The sequence below is a fragment of the Lissotriton helveticus genome, chromosome 6 (genome assembly GCF_964261635.1).
Source record: "Lissotriton helveticus chromosome 6, aLisHel1.1, whole genome shotgun sequence".
NCBI lineage: Eukaryota > Metazoa > Chordata > Amphibia > Caudata > Salamandridae > Lissotriton > Lissotriton helveticus.
The window spans coordinates 383505824-383522484 of NC_136067.1; the positions used below are offsets into that span (position 1 = coordinate 383505824).

General features: G+C 50.0%; 1 protein-coding gene across 2 annotated transcripts in view; it reads left to right on the forward strand.

Annotated features, from left to right (window-relative positions):
* ITGB1BP1 (integrin subunit beta 1 binding protein 1) overlaps nucleotides 1-16661 on the forward strand; it is a 381224-nt gene that overhangs the window by 84571 nt on the left and 279992 nt on the right. For both annotated transcript variants that reach the window (XM_078647826.1, XM_078647827.1), the window contains one exon: nucleotides 10343-10442. In XM_078647826.1, coding sequence (XP_078503952.1) covers nucleotides 10371-10442 — 72 coding nt within the window. In that variant the 5' untranslated portion in view covers nucleotides 10343-10370. The remainder of the gene's footprint in view (nucleotides 1-10342; nucleotides 10443-16661) is intronic.

The window sequence follows — 16661 nt, forward strand, 5'->3', positions numbered from 1 at the left end:
GGGTTGATCAAAGCCCCCACCCCATGAGATCCGATCAAACTCCCCACATTCCGTGAATCGGCGGATTATCCAGCTGCGCGATGCTCATCACCTGTTGTGACTAGGGTGGGGACTTCAACTGTAAATGTGTGTGGGAACGGGCCCAAAGGGGAGTTCCGAGAATGTCTTTTCCATACATCAAAGCTTTAAACATGTATGTGTAATCTGTAATAAAGTCATAAATGTGGGTATAAGAGGCCAGGCCTCAGAAATACAGTTAGAGCACCTCAGAACGATACCTTCTGTCCGTTTCGTTGTGTTCTCCTCCGGAGAGAATAAAAAAACCTTGTTTCCTGCTTTCCAGTCTCCAGCGCCTGCCTCTTCATTGATTTAAATAACTAGAGGGTCACAGAGGCAATACCGCCGGGCAAATATCGATTGTCCCCGACCCGATTGAACTTTTTTTACAATTGGCGTCCCAAGCGTGGGGCCCATCAGCGACTCGTGGATCCAGTGGGAGAGGTCCCGACGACAGAGTGAACGACTGCAACGATCGGGAGAGCTCTTGCCCAATAGACCCTCGTCTGGCAGCCGATCATCCGAACTTCACTAGTTCCGAACAGACCTCTCTCGAGTGATCTACGGTCCTGACTGGGAACCATCAGGAGTGCCGTGAGAAATACGAGAAAAAGAGGACGATCGGGCGCTGGATTCGGAAGACAAGAAACTGTCCACATGGTCCGGGTAAGGTCGTGTTGCCACGACAAATCGAAATTTGTTTTGATTGCTTGATTGTTCAAAATACTAGTATTGCTTTGTTTATTTTTATTTAGAGATTCACTGTCTGCAAACGGAGAAGCAACAGGCTCTCTCTCCCTTTGCAAGCAGTGGAGGATAAGTAGGGTAGCAGCCGTGCTTGTTCTTTTTCTCCCCCACTCAATAATTGCTTGAAACTGAACTGTTGTTCACAAACTATTGTTTCCTGGAGATTCCCTGTCTGCAAGCAGGAAAGAGACCACCCTTTTTGCAGATAGTGAAAAGGGTAGGTAACGCAGATCTTTGCGGTCCTACTCATTCTCCCCATTGTTATTTATTGGTCGTTTGGTTTTATATTTTTTTTGGATCCATGAGGTATTCACTACCTGCAAACAACGTAGAATAGAAATATTCTGTCTAGTCTTTGCACCTAGTGATAAGATAGGCAGTGCTGACTTTTTAGTCCCTCGTTACGAGCCGTCATGTCTGTCTTCTCCCCATTGATAAATAGCCTGTTTAGCCCGGACCGGGTGTTAGAGGTGGACCATATAGCTCCACTAGAAGGCACCCCTAATAAGGACATGTTCATAAACTATGGGTTAGTCACCATAGCTTATAATAAATTATGGCACAGGTATACCGAAGATAGCCAAGACAAACAGTGGCCACTGGCAGGATCCTTTGACCTTGATAAAATAGAAACGTTAGAAATAGCCTTTCGAAATAATAAGACGACGCCAATTATGCTCGACAGTCTCGGTATGTGGCGCAGAGAGGCTACGAAACGACAGAGAAAAGACGAGGATAAACCAAGTAGGGAAATATACCGACAGGACAACCCCAGGACACCGCTACCCACAACTTATCCCCCGACACTATGCAAAGGACGACCAGACTTAGGGCCAGACCAATGCGCTTTTTGTAGGTATGTCGGACACTGGAAAGCCCAATGCCCGACTCTACTGAGCGTGAGTAAAGGCAAAGGGCCGACAAGAACGACAGACCGACAGTACGAGAAAAGGCGCGAGACAGAGAAGAACCCGACTTACATAGACAGACCAGACAGAACCACCACGTTTGATTATGCCCGATGGCACAGATTTCGCCAGGAAAATCTCAGCGGCATGCTCAAGTTCTCCTAGGTCGGGCAATGTCAAGACGGGAACCCAGCCTCGTTTAAAATTCACAGACGGAAAGAGATAATTATGACCAATAACTGTTTTTATATTTGTCTTGGGTCTTTGTATGTCGTACTTGTACTGTCCCCCGTCTGAGTTCGTGTGTATGTAATGTACAAATCTGCGTCATCCCTCTACACGTGTTTCCGTGTTACTCGACCCCTGTTAGCAGAAACTTAGCATAAAAGCAACCTGGAAAGAAAGAAATGATAAAACAAAATCCGTAGACCATTAATAAACTTGAACTTTTAATTTAACACAACAAACAAGGAATAATAACGATAAACTGTAGAAAATGAAAGTCAAACAGAACATTCGCCCCCCCCCATTCTGGAACCTTCCAAAGTAGGGCAGGGTTACGGCTACGCCCAACCAACGGCAACCCATATAAGGCGAGCCCCGCCGCCAACTCTTGGTCAGGAAATCTTAACGTATGGGGGAGCCGGAGGAGAGGCAGGAGCCCGCAGCCTGGGCATTTGCAGGTAGTCCCGCCACATGTCTCCTTGGCCGGCCGCAACGGGCCTGGAAAGACTAAGGTAGTCCCGCTACATGTCAAGAGGAGAGCGAGGCACCTCTTCCTTTTCTCTTCCGTCACAGCCGCAGCAGTCCTGGACGGCGGGATGTCCTGCACGTACCTCCACAACAATTTGTCCAAGTTGGGCTGGGAGGGAGAGGTGACGCGGACGAGCCTCTCCCACCTCCACCGATAGGAGGTTTCCCAGCCCCCAGCCCGACGCCGAACATCCCCAGTCAGGCGATGGTGCCCATACTTCCACAGCACCGGACACACCATGGTGGCACCCCAGTACTTGCGCAGCACCGAACGTACAATGGTGGCACTTGGGGAACACCGGATGTGGAGAGGCCTTCATGCGGGGCGATGAAAGGAGCGGCATGGAGTGCACCGGGAGAAGGAGACGATGTGAACGAGTCTCCCTCGCCCCCCCAGGTGGGGGCATCACAGCTGCACCCCAGCTGAACGTCCCGCTCTCACAAAACAGGGACCTCTTCCTTTCACTCCGAAGGGTCTCTTCCATTCTTGCAAACTCGACGAGAGTGGCCCCTGTAGGGCCTCAAAATGGCGTCTGGATCCGCTGGAAGGCGGGCCCCGGCCACTAGAGTAACTTTGGCCAGCCATACAACTCGAACATTTGTCCCATGGAGCACGAGCCCCCATCTCCGACAGCATCTCCGCAGCCTTGAAGATCATACAAAGGTCCCCGGCGGAACCTTCGGCCTTTGCAGGTTTCCGGTAAGGGACGGCTGCCTTGATCGCCAACGAAACAAACATGACATTGCCACACCTTCTGTTAGCGTGAATTCTAGAACTGCCGAAAAGGACTCTGGTCCAAACTGCCAGTAATGGAAACATTTCCCCCTGATGCTGCTTCCGGACTGTGCCGGCCCCGCCCAAAATGGCGCTGGTATCGATCGGAACTTACGAACACCTCGTGGTGTTCCTTCGCACTAATATAAACTTGATGTTCTGAGATTTTTGTGATCCTTTGTACACTTGGCTAGAAAAGACAAGGAGAGCTCACTCGACGAACAGTATGAAAGAATCCCCATTACAAATGTTGATTACAAATGTACACTGTATTATATTTTTATAACCGATGTAAACCCCATTTACGACGCACACGTACGGTATGCATATAGGAAATCTGATTACAACTATTGTGATTATGCTTCTGAATTATGAAATATATGCCCCCGAACCCCCAGCCAATTAATAGACGTTTTAGTCTCTTACAAATGAATGAGTAAAACTTTCCGATGTTTTTATTGTTGCAAACAACACCCCCCCACTGTACGCACTTTAGCCATTGCCACGACCGACCAAATACGACCACACCCTCCTAATCCATATGCTGAAATGAATTTGCAAAATAAAGTCTTTGAAACTATGGACGGGTATTGCATGCTTTATTTTAAAACAATATGGGATGGGTAGGAAAGTTCTTTTTCTGTGCACCCTACTCTGCTCTCTCTTTAAGGTTAAAGGAAGATGGTTGCCCAGCCCTGGAGGACGGATCGGATCGACAACACGACACTCCGCCTTAGAAGTACGCGACTGACTCATGAACTCTCGCGTAGAGGAAGACCGTGACTTCCAAGGATGGGTAAAACGAATGGTGTAAATGAGGGAATGTAAAAGGAGGGTGAAATGAAATAATGTAAATATTGTAAAGTACAACGTTCCAAAGTAGCAGGGACCCAAGAGCCGAAGAACTTTAGAACGCCACGGCGTTGAAGGAGGTTTAAGGATCCCGATAGTGAGATATATCCTTTGACTAGATACCTCGCACTAGGCACCTCTGGTTTCCTTTTTATGTTTCCCCGCACACGCCCTACATGAACACACTACCCCCCCCTCGACTCCGAAAACTATATCCCCGGGGACCCTGCCCCAAGGAGGAAAGACGAGTAAGAGGTAAGTAAAGGACTTATGAATCCATGTATTTGAATGCGCGCGAATGCTGTCTCCCCCACCCCCCCCTTTTTTCCTCCCTCTGCAGGTTACATCAGAGATTACAGCCAAGGTGTGGCGAAGATCTGAGACCTTGCCATGTCTGAATACACGAAACGGACTAGCGCCGCAGGGTGGTGTCTAAGCACGCCTGCAAACTACTCACGTATCGAACAAACCCGAAAAATTAGCACAACCTGATAAAAAGTGATCACCCTTAAACCAGACCGGACGAATGAACCCATGTCACGTATGATGCGAAACTGTGAGGGAATGTGTGTGTGTGTGACTGAGGCGTTGACCCAACTGGTCAGAGGACCGAGAATGCGAGAAAGTGCGACAAAGTGGTACCTCCTTTTTTCTTCTTTCCTTTTCTCAAAGCACGTCCCCTCTACCCTGTCTAAATGCTCAAACTGCATGATTACAAGATTCTAACGCGGACTCGTGAATACCCTTTACTGTGTAATGCACTAAATAGCCTTTCTTGAATGCACTGCCGCCCTCTCTGTTGCACGTGTACTATTTAGCCTGCCGTTGCACTCTCTCTCTCTCTCTCTCTCTCTCTCTCTCTCTCTCTCTCTCTCTCTCTCTCTCTCTCTCTCTCTCTCTCTCTCTCTCTCTCTCTCTCTCTCTCTCTCTCTATTTTTGCACTACCACTCTTCCGAGTGGTTAGCCCCGAAATTGGCAGATTGCCACCCCTAGCACACCACCTAATTGGCTTCAAATACCGTCAGTATTTGCACAAACGCTTGTCTTTAATACAATCACCCTGAGGCCGCGTCATTACCTCTCCTTTTCCGCTAGAAGTCAATGAACCCAGGTTGGGCCGTAAGGGAAAGGACAGGTAAGACGACAGAGGTTCCCTAATCTGGCCCGAAATAAGGGAACTACATGTCAACGGCTCCTATAGTATAAAACAAGGACCTCAGAATACGCGATCCTCCCCTCCCCGAATCGTCGCAATACCCAAACCAGAAAAACGATCACCCCCGTTACCTCCCCTGTCTATGTCCCTGGTTGTTTCCCATAAAACCCCTGTCCTTCCTAGTTAAGTAACCGGGCTGTAAAAGGTTACGTAGGACCCAGAATGATGTTTTACAAGGTTAACAGACTAGACCAAGGTAAAGAAATCATCAAAATGAACCCCGCAGTAGTTGAAAAACAGGATGCACAGATAGAAAGGAAATGTTTAGCCATGTTCGTCTCTCAGCAAAATACCTGTGTAGTACCATGTTGACGACTCACTGTACCCTTTTGTAAATGTGAAACTCTAGAGAACGGCATATCTTTGCCAGATTTGTCTCCCGAAGGTGGGTTACCATCAGATGAACTGTCATGCCTGTAATAAATGATTATGAAGGAAAGTCATAGTAAATCCAACAGGTCCGCCACCGGTCATTCATATGCCAGTTGTGAACGTTAAATATAACGGACAATTTCATTCTTTGCCTGGAGCTGGGAGAGAAATAGACTTTTTGATTATCTTCATCTGCAAATTTTCTAAAGACTGTCTTTTCAAACTTGTTTAAGGGTACTGCTGTTGGAGGAGAGAAGGACCGGATGTGGGAGCACGAGGCCCGACTGCAGACTAAGGGACACCTGCGACATTAGCCAAGGCGAGACCACGACTGAAAGGAGCTGCAGGACGAGGCACTGTTTTCGACAGCATGAAAAGAAAGGGTCGACCTGATGCCCCTGCTCGACGTCCAGTGCCTTTCGACAAGTCCCCGCTCTCTGAATTCCGTCGCACGCCCGCCCATTTGAAGTCTCTCGTTCCCCTAGTTTGTTCCCAATTTGGCCTTGCTCCATCCCCCTTTTTTTTCCTCTGACCTACCCTATGGACTGTTTTGAACGCTCTTCTTCCATCGGAACTTTCTGACAATCACCTCAAAGGACACAGGGCGAAAAGGACCTTTCCGACCAGAAACGCGAGGAAAGGGTCGTGCCCTGCAACGCAGAACTTAGAACAGAGCTGGACTTGTAGCTCCACCGCCGGTGCTCAACAGCGCCAACGAAAGACCACAAAGAACAATGAGAACTCGTAAACTTCGAACATTTGACATCCTCAACCACCGTTTTGCTACGCCTCATTTCTCTCCCAGCCACCATTGTATTGATCCTGCTCCAATCCGAATCCGAAATATGTATTAACCTGCCAGTTCACGTTATGATATGTACTTGCTGCTCGCCGTTTTTGTATTTCATTCCTATGACTTTCCTGCTGAACAAATTTATCAAAGTTTATCAAATAGGTGCACCTCCTAAAAACTAGAAACCTCAAAATGTATTGTTTACAACTCTTTTTCATCTAGGGTTCCTACCGTTTTCTTTCTCATGCTCACCACAGTAGAACCGAATAGAAAATGAACCAGCAAGATGTCTTGAATATGTTAAAGGGAGGACTGTGGAAAATTAGTGCGTTTTGGTGAACATTATCTGCGCCATCTTGCCTCTTCCCCTGATGCCACACTTTTGTCGTGCGCGCCCGCCATTTTAAGATGCCCCGATCAGAACAAACCCTTTTGCATGCCGCTGGCCCCTGACATAGCCCTTTGCCTTCACTAAGCCTGCACGCTGACCACCCCCTGCTTGCACCTGCCTTGAGTCATAAACCCCTCTTCGGCGCGGCTCTGCCCCAGGCCCTCATCCTGTTCCCAGCGCGACACCTCCCTGCTTTCCTTTCATGATCTCCGGCCCTTAGATGCAAACCCCCTTTTTCCCCGTGTGCCCGTTTTGTCCTCCCCGTTCCCAAGCCGACACCCAGCTCTGCCGATACCATCCTTGCCCCTCCCCGTACAATAGAAAGCTTCCCCCATCAAAGAATCCCCGGGTTGATCAAAGCCCCCACCCCATGAGATCCGATCAAACTCCCCACATTCCGTGAATCGGCGGATTATCCAGCTGCGCGATGCTCATCACCTGTTGTGACTAGGGTGGGGACTTCAACTGTAAATGTGTGTGGGAACGGGCCCAAAGGGGAGTTCCGAGAATGTCTTTTCCATACATCAAAGCTTTAAACATGTATGTGTAATCTGTAATAAAGTCATAAATGTGGGTATAAGAGGCCAGGCCTCAGAAATACAGTTAGAGCACCTCAGAACGATACCTTCTGTCCGTTTCGTTGTGTTCTCCTCCGGAGAGAATAAAAAAACCTTGTTTCCTGCTTTCCAGTCTCCAGCGCCTGCCTCTTCATTGATTTAAATAACTAGAGGGTCACAGAGGCAATACCGCCGGGCAAATATCGATTGTCCCCGACCCGATTGAACTTTTTTTACATAGAGGTGTAGGTAGTAGCTGCAATGTTGGGGTCAGTTACGTTATCTATACTTATAAAAGCATCAGTAAGAGTCTGTGCAAGTTGAGTGAAGTCTAGATTTTTCCAGTCTCTGGAAATTACATAAGGATTTGCAAATATGATGTTAGAGGCTGTGGTTTTAATTCGAATATCGAATAAAATAGCAAAGTGGTCAGACCACGTTAAGGGAAGTATTTTGTTTTTGACGATATGGGGGTTATTAGTAAATATACCGTCAAGCGTGTGACCTGCTTCGTGCGTTGGCTCTGTGATCAGTTGTTCGAGACCTACACCGAGAAGATCATTAATAAGCTGATCAGTATCTTTATCTGACAATAAATCGAGATGAAAATTAAAATCTCCGAGGAGAGTGAAGTATTTATGATCTGCAGATAGCTCGCTCAACTGATGAAGTTGTGAAAGGAAGTTTGGGCGAGAGCCTGGGGGTCGGTATAGAAGAGTACCTGTGAATGTTTGGTTGGTAGTAAGAGTAATCGTAAAGGCCAATGCCTCGCAACTTGTATGTTTGAGATCGATAGTTTTTACACGGAGGCAGTTGCGGTATATTATTGCAATCCCCCCGCCTTTATGGGCAGAGATACGATCCTGCCTATGGACACAGTAATCTTCAGACATCGCAGCCTTAAAGTCCGGCCCTGATACATTGTCTCCCCAAGTCTCAGTCAAGAATAGGAGATCAATAACATAGGTGTTAAGCAGCTCCAATATGTCAATTTTGTGACAAGGGAGCGAGCGGGCGTTAACGAGTGCCGCGTGTATAAGTTTCTGGGGAATGTGGGTTGGGATAACCGGGCTCTTATTGGTGCACATAGTGCATACAAAAGGGCCCCCAATAGGGTCAGCTAATAGGCATGGCGGAGGCATATGAACAGTCTGTAATGTGTTATTAAGGTTACGGAGTTCATTTGCAGTATAGACTAACCTTGTTGAGGGTGAGGTTGTAAGGGGGGTGGCCCTGGGCTCGGTCCAGGCTCGGACGGGCGCAGACGGGCGCAGACGGGCTTGGCTTAGGCGCGGCTTCGGCGCGCCCGCTGCGCCAGCCCGCTGCGCCGTCTGGAGATAACACACATGATATAGCTAGTTGAGGAGGGCGTGAGTCCTGCGCGACTAGAGCGCTGACCCCGCTACCCCCAAGATGGCGCCCACCGCTGCCAGACGCGTGATAAATCGCCACAAACAGAGGTAGGAAAGTATTAAAAGAGCGTGTCAAGGGTGTCAGAGTGCCTGAATAATTCCCAATTAAATTCTCTCGTTAAAGAGCCCCCAGATAAAAATTATCGAACTAAATACAATTTTTATCACAGCCTGATAAAAAAACGCTATTGAACACAATTAAAAGTAGTCTCAGTTTTATATCACTGGTATAAGCGCGAATAGCTCGCAGCCCCAGTCGCAATCACCGGGGAGAGCTTCTTAGGCAACGCGGCCACCGGGAGCCTAACTTAAATATGCTGGGAGGGCGGGAGTCCTGCGCGACTAGAGCGCTGACCCCGCTACCCCCAAGATGGCGCCCACCGCTGCCAGACGCGTGATAAATCGCCACAAACAGAGGTAGGAAAGTATTAAAAGAGCGTGTCAAGGGTGTCAGAGTGCCTGAATAATTCCCAATTAAATTCTCTCGTTAAAGAGCCCCCAGATAAAAATTATCGAACTAAATACAATTTTTATCACAGCCTGATAAAAAAACGCTATTGAACACAATTAAAAGTAGTCTCAGTTTTATATCACTGGTATAAGCGCGAATAGCTCGCAGCCCCAGTCGCAATCACCGGGGAGAGCTTCTTAGGCAACGCGGCCACCGGGTGCCTAACTTAAATATGCTGGGAGGGCGGGAGTCCTGCGCGACTAGAGCGCTGACCCCGCTACCCCCAAGATGGCGCCCACCGCTGCCAGACGCGTGATAAATCGCCACAAACAGAGGTAGGAAAGTATTAAAAGAGCGTGTCAAGGGTGTCAGAGTGCCTGAATAATTCCCAATTAAATTCTCTCGTTAAAGAGCCCCCAGATAAAAATTATCGAACTAAATACAATTTTTATCACAGCCTGATAAAAAAACGCTATTGAACACAATTAAAAGTAGTCTCAACTTTGTGTACGCAATGATGTGTGTGTTCTAATTGGTTCATAAAAAATCATCTTAATGCGCAGACATTAATAAAGGTACTTGTCTAAGGGTTCTTCTGAGTTCTTGGTTGAAGTAAGAGACCTTAATATGTGAGGAAAATTTGGAATTTCATACATAAGGTGTTATTTCATAATTGTTTTCCTTATAATTGTACTAAATGTTGTTATTGTTCATTGCAGGTTTGTAAGTGAGTAATGGAGACGTTGTATGTCGGCTTTGATTGAAGAAACTACATTTGGTTTCAATAACATACATAAGCTAACTAAAATAAAATAGGAACAAAAGTGGCCCATTTGTAGCTTTACTTTTTAGTGGGAGATTATTTCACAAGTGTTGCATCATTCCACAAGCCATACTTTTGCCTATTTATGTCTGCATTTGAACAAAGTCTTTGAACATATGAGTGAAATACCATCCTCATCACACTCAAAAGCAGCAGGGGCAAGTTTCCAAACGCATAGTTCAAAGTTATTTTTCTTCTTCTGTGCATTGTAAGATAATGTTTTTTTCTCTGGCAGAAACTTCTTGGTTACTCTATGCTAAAGAATGTTCCGGAAAGGAAAGAAAAGACACAGCAGTAGCAGTTCGCAGAGCAGCGAAATCAGCACTAAAAGTAAGGTGAGCCCAATGTGTATGACTACAGTATGATTTTCAATGAGTATATCTCTGTTCTTTTAGAGGCACTCACAGCTTATTCACTTTCTACAAGTCAGTATCTTTTCCCTGGGTTGGAAGACATTGACTTTATAACCCAACCACCACTGGAATCCGGTATAAACAATTCAGGTATAGAGACATCACGGTTTGTCAGAAACAGAATGGTATAATCTGCATACCGTTTCATATTACCTTGATCTGCTATGAACGGAGACTGATATAAAAGACTGCCCTGATAGAGTCTAACAGTATCTTAATAGATAGATGTTGGAAAGCATGGGATAAAGTGGACATCCATGCAGTGCACCTCTTATTTTCATTCACTTATTTGGACAGGTGGTACTTAAAGGCATATACATGTAAACTCCAGTCTACAAGAATGAGTCCTAAACCACTGCACCAAAGAGTTTCTATTACATAATGCTGATCGTTATCTTTAAATCATAAGTCTTTGCCCCCCTCTGCAGTCATTTGAGCCAGTCGTCTCAAACCCAGCCAGGCCCAACTTTATCAAATCCGACATGGTCCTGAGTATGTTCTAAGTCATCTCATCTTTATCAAGGTTTCCAGACCCTTCCCGAGATGGCAGCATTGAGCTTCATTTTTGTACAGACTGCATTGTACAGCCAGAGATCCAAACTATTGTTTTACCATTTTGCAATCTAGGTACTGTCTGGTAGAGTGAAGGTAACAAAGAAAACCTTTTCTTTAAAAAAAATAAAAGCCAATGTGTCTGTTTCAGCTTTGGTTGAATAGTAGTAACTACTTGAATTGCAGCAGTTACAATCAAAATAATTGGGCCAACTAATAGACTACAGTGTTAAATAAAATTGATATATACTCATGAAGACCAGAAGCCTTGCATATAAGCATTCTATCAATGCAACCATTTAAAAAAATATATAAATATTTTTTTACACTAAATGATGAGTAGGATATTTTTTGACAAGTTTCCAAAATTGTATTTGAGTATGCATAAAAGGGCATTGCAGAAAAGATAAATAAAAAGGGCAGCGTGGCAGGCTCCAGCACGATGAAGACAAACTAGTGGAGAGCTCCCAATCTGACCTGCTAAAAAAAACCCTGTTAAATGAGCTTCTAACTGTGCTCACTCCTTGGGAATCAATGGTGCTAACCCCATGGACCAAAAGCACTGAAGCAGAACTCGCGTTCTCCACACTCCGAGGAAGAAAATTAATATAATGTGGAGAAGCAATAAAATGTTGCAGAAATCTTGGCCCTATCGAGTCCATAAAGGGAGGCCTACAAGACAGTAACTGGCACAAATTGGTAGACCGGCACATCAAATGGCGCTGAGAAACAAGGTGAGCGATGTTGATCTCCCACAGTACAAAACCTCATAAACCCTTCACAATAAGAGGGTGAGACAAGCAATTATATTAGCAGGCTCCCCTTGCAGTGGGGCAGTTTGACAGAGAGATCCAGAGGCACTGGATAAAACCCACGCTTGACACAACTCCTTTACAGATAGAAGAACCACACAGCTGACTAACCCCATTTGGAACTAACCCCCAAGGAGGGTCCGAGCGAACTCCTAAGGACGGTGGCCTACCACAATGCCCCACCACAGGGCTCCTAGCACAGAATGCCCAAGTGCAAATGTAATCTCTATATACCCAGCACACACGATCCACACAGGGACAGGGAGAAAACCGCAAGGCAAAACCTAAAAGCAGTGCACAGAACTTAAAGGAAAAGTAGCAACTGGAAAGTGCAACTCTAGAGACATAGCATGCATAAGAACCCGACAATAGTAATGGCACAAAACTTTGACACCCCATTCATAAGGTGACCTATGAAGTGAGCAGACACACCAAAAACACAAAGGGACCTAAAAAAACTGAACTCCTAAAACTCCCCACTAGCCTGCAATACACAAAAACAAGCATTAGCAATGCAATATGTTTGAGCTATTGACATTGCAAATAACAATGCCTTTTATTTTTGTTTTTGTTTTTAAAACATAAATAAAAGGAATTGTCATTTACAATGCCAATAGCTTAAACTTGTGTAAATGCGAGACCTATTGCATTGCAAATGGTTGTTACACTTACCGTCCTGAATTTGCACCCATGCCAGTTGCCAGAGGGGGGGCGTGGCTAGCAGCCAGCGAGGATGGTCGCAGCCTGACGAGGCTCCTGAGTCCTGACCCCACCCGTTAATCCGTAATATCGATCCTTCACCGCCACGAGATCCCCGTGAAATTCCGGGAGATCTCTGAGAATACCCCTGGGCCTGTTCCGGTCTGGGCATTACCCCGGCGGCCGTGCCGGTGAGGGAGCAGGACGGCGTTGTAGATTGAGGGACCTGGCGACCAAGATGGCGACCGCCGTGGAACCAGTGCTGCCGTGACGGCGCTAGCGGCCCTCCAACCTGCCGGACGACCGGCGGGGGCTGCGGCGACGGGGGAGCAGCGGGACGGTCTGAGGACAGTTTCTGGTCACCGGAGGATTGCGTGCTGTTGGCGGCGCTCAGGCTGACTGGGACGAGGCTCCTCCTCCCCCTCCGCGGCACCGGCTGGAGTCCCCGGCTTTTGTGGACCCTCGCGGGACCGTCAGCCTGACACCGGCCCACCTGTCCCCCGTCCGAGCTGCGGGCCCCGGTGAGGAAAGCAGCGGTGCCCGGGTGGTTTGGGGCGCCGCCGGCAGAGACTCTGGGAGCGGCGAAGAGTGCTTGGGAGGCGGCCATCTTGACTCCCCCGGGCCCAGCGTGGATTTACTCGCGCCCCGGCTAGTGGGCCTGGAGGAACCGTGCGCCCCCCCCCCCCGGGTCCCCCACGGACCTGGTGATCTCCTTTTGCGGGCACCTGCCGAGGCGCGTTGGGCGCCCCCCACTGAACTGTGGCTGGGGGGGGCACCGCGCGCTGCCCTCCGGCTGGATGCCGGCGCTGGTGGAGGAGTGCCCTGCACCCCTGTTTCCGAGGCTGGAGGGGCCGGCCGCAACTGCCGCTTAGAGAACGACTCTGAGTCCTCCCTGACGCTGCCTCTCGGCTGGAGGGTGGCGTATGTGCCTCGGTCCCGTACTCCCTGGAGCGTCATCAGCGGGGGGTCCCTGCTTGCCCCCGGTGCCGCCCGTTTGAGCTGTCGGAGGGTGGCCCGCCATCACCTCCCGCCTGGGGACTAGCTCGGTGCAACGACCGTGGCCCCGGAGGGGTGACGCACCGCGTCGATTTGCCCCCCCCACCCCCCCCCCCCTGACCGAAGATCGCCCCTGGTGGGGTCTAACCACGGAATCCACGAGACGGTGCCTCAGGCGTCGGCCTGCCGAGCCATCCGTCGTAACCACTCCACCTGGTCACTCTCCCCTCTCCGCAACGATCCCATCTGGAGACTGCAGCACGGGCGCCCCGGGAGGAGGCTCCCCCCCCCACAAGCGGGAATCAGAGCACGGTGAAGTGGGCCAGATCGTAGGTGGAGGCGACGCGGCCCTGGTGCGGGAGTGGGCCCCGAGACCTGGAGAGCTGAGTAAGCAAGGAGAAAGAGTCGGGAGGATAAATCGGGCCGGGACCACCTGGAGGCGCGCTCAACGTGTGCTGTCCTGGCTGCGGGTAGACGGGCCGACCACTCTGGAACCGAAGAGAACCCGGATTGGGCGCCACAACTCCAGATGGGGAAACCAAGAGGACCGAAGCAGGACGGAGGCCCTGCCTTGGAGACGCCCGAAGATGCGACGCAGGCCCCAACGGAACTACAGCAGATGCAAGACCGCATCCTGGAGGCCATCGCAGCCACGAAGGACGCTCTGCACCAGGACATAGCGCAGGTGGCAACGGGTCTGGGGCTTCTGCGTGCCGATCATGGGAAACTAACGGACAGGGTCAAAGCCACGGAGGCCGCCTTGAAGGATCTAGTGCCGGAGCACAAATCCATGGAGGGCCGTCTGACGGAGGCGCTGGAGAGAATACACACTCTGGAGAGGAGGGCTGAGGACGCCGAAAACCGTAGCAGGCACAGCAACGTACGCCTGGTGGGCCTTCCGGAAAAAAAGGAGGGTCCTGATATGGTGGAGTACTTGACCAACTGGCTGAGAACTGTGGTGGCACCAGAGGGTGGGCGCACCGGGTGCCGGCCAGACCCCCCAAGCCGGGCCTTCCGCCCTGACCTGTAGTCATCAAGCTCCTCCATTACAAGGATAGAGACTGGCTGCTGCAGAGGGCCAGGGATGCGGGCCCCTTCCAGGTGGATAATAGCAAGGTCACGCTCTTTCCTGACTACACGTTCGAGACCCAGAGAACACGAGCCTCCTTTCTCTCCATCAAAAAGGAACTTCGATCGGAGGGTTTGCAGTACTCGCTCCTCTTCCCAGCCAGACTCAGAGTGGTGGTGGATGAGAATTCGTTGTTCTTCCCCACGGCAGCGGAAGCATGGACCTGGTGGGACTCCTACAAGGCTGGCACGGACGGGGCTTGTGCCAAGGCAGAGACGGAGCTACGCCAACAACGCACAGTGAGGAAATCACAAAGGCTCCGTGGGCGCAGGCATAGATCCAGGAAGCCAACGGAATCCCAGACGGAGGACGAGAGAGGAGCAGCGCTGCAGGCAGTGATGGACCTATCGGGAGCGGAGCTAGCCCAATCGGGGCGGGCCTCGGGCTCTGAGGACCGGGGGACTGGATCGGAGACGGAACTATTAGAACTTGACAGCACGAAAGGCCCGGAGATCACGCCGCAGACATCGGGGGAAATAGTCGAATGCTGAGTGTCGGATGGAGAACTCCTCCCGAGCAGCGGTAGCTGGGGTTTGCCTTCACAGACAGCTGAGCAGGCTGCAGTAAGACTGAACTATCGTGAGTTACATGCGCATTGCGGGGCGTGGGGGATTGGGACGGTACTTGAGGTCCTTGTAGCTAGTTCACGCCCCAGAGGGCCCTTAAAGTCTCCGTAGTGCAGACTGCGGATTAGGTGTGTTACGGGAGCACGTTTGCTCTACCTAAGTTTGGATGGGAGCAGCTTTTTGAAGTTAGGTCCTGTTCTGGGGGAGGGGGGGCCCGGAGAAGTTCGGGGGTCTCAGGGCGGTGCTAGGGGCAGGGGGTTGAGGGAAGTTCAGTGGGGGGGTGGGAACAGTGTCACCACAAGCGCAAGGGAACGATTCATCTTTGCGATGTACCGAACACTGTGGGACGATGGCTGATACCGGTTCGATAAAATGTGTGACTTGGAATGTGAGGGGGCTTCATACGATGGCACGGAGACACAAGGTGCATGCTTACCTGGTTCGCAGAGGGGTACATATAGCATTTCTGCAGGAAACGCACCTGACAAAGAGGGAGGGTATAGCGCTGCAGCGTAGATGGCGAGGCCACATATTCAACACCACATACTCCGCCTTTGCTAGAGGGGTTCTGATCTGGGTAAGAGCGGGCACCCCTTTTCAGGTAACCAGACAAATAGTGGACCCAGAGGGGAGATATGTAGCGGTAGAGGGCAGGCTCAGGGGCCGACTCCTGGTTTAAGGAAGCGGCTATGCACCGAATGTGGATCAAGCTACCTACTTTGCAAGGCTCTCTGGCGACCTAGCCAGCTACCTCGCGGGCCCAGTACTGTTAGGGGGGGACTTCAATTCAGTGGCAGACACAACCCTAGATAGGTCACACCCACCACTACCCACTTCTCCGATGCACCGGCTCGCGAAAAGCAGATTGCACTGGCAAGACAAATGGGAACTGTCCGACGCTTGGCGCGCGCATCACTTGGCGGAGAGGGACTACTCGTTCTACTCCAGCCTTCACGACCTCCACGTCCGTCTCGACGCCTTTCTGTGCTCTCCGTTGGTGCTCCCTGCTGTGGCACGGACGGAATACCTAGCACGCACTTTATCCGACCATATCCCTCTGTTGTTGACGCTGAACTGGATGAACGAAATACCACGGGTCCCATTGTGGCGGCTACGGCCGGACACGTTAGATGACCCACCGTTCCGTGAAGCGCTAGGAGAGAGGGTTACCCAATACTTCGCAGAAAATGAAGGCTCCGCGACCTCTAGGGCGATGGAGTGGGATGCCTTCAAGATCGTAGTGAGAGGCCACTGCATAGGAAAGTTTGCGGGGGTGCGCAGGACCTTGCTGGACGATTTGGACAGGGCTGAGCACGCGTTGAGAGAGGCCGAATTGGCGCGCCCCAACCGACCTGAGCTCCAGGATAGGGTCTGTGAGGCACTGGAG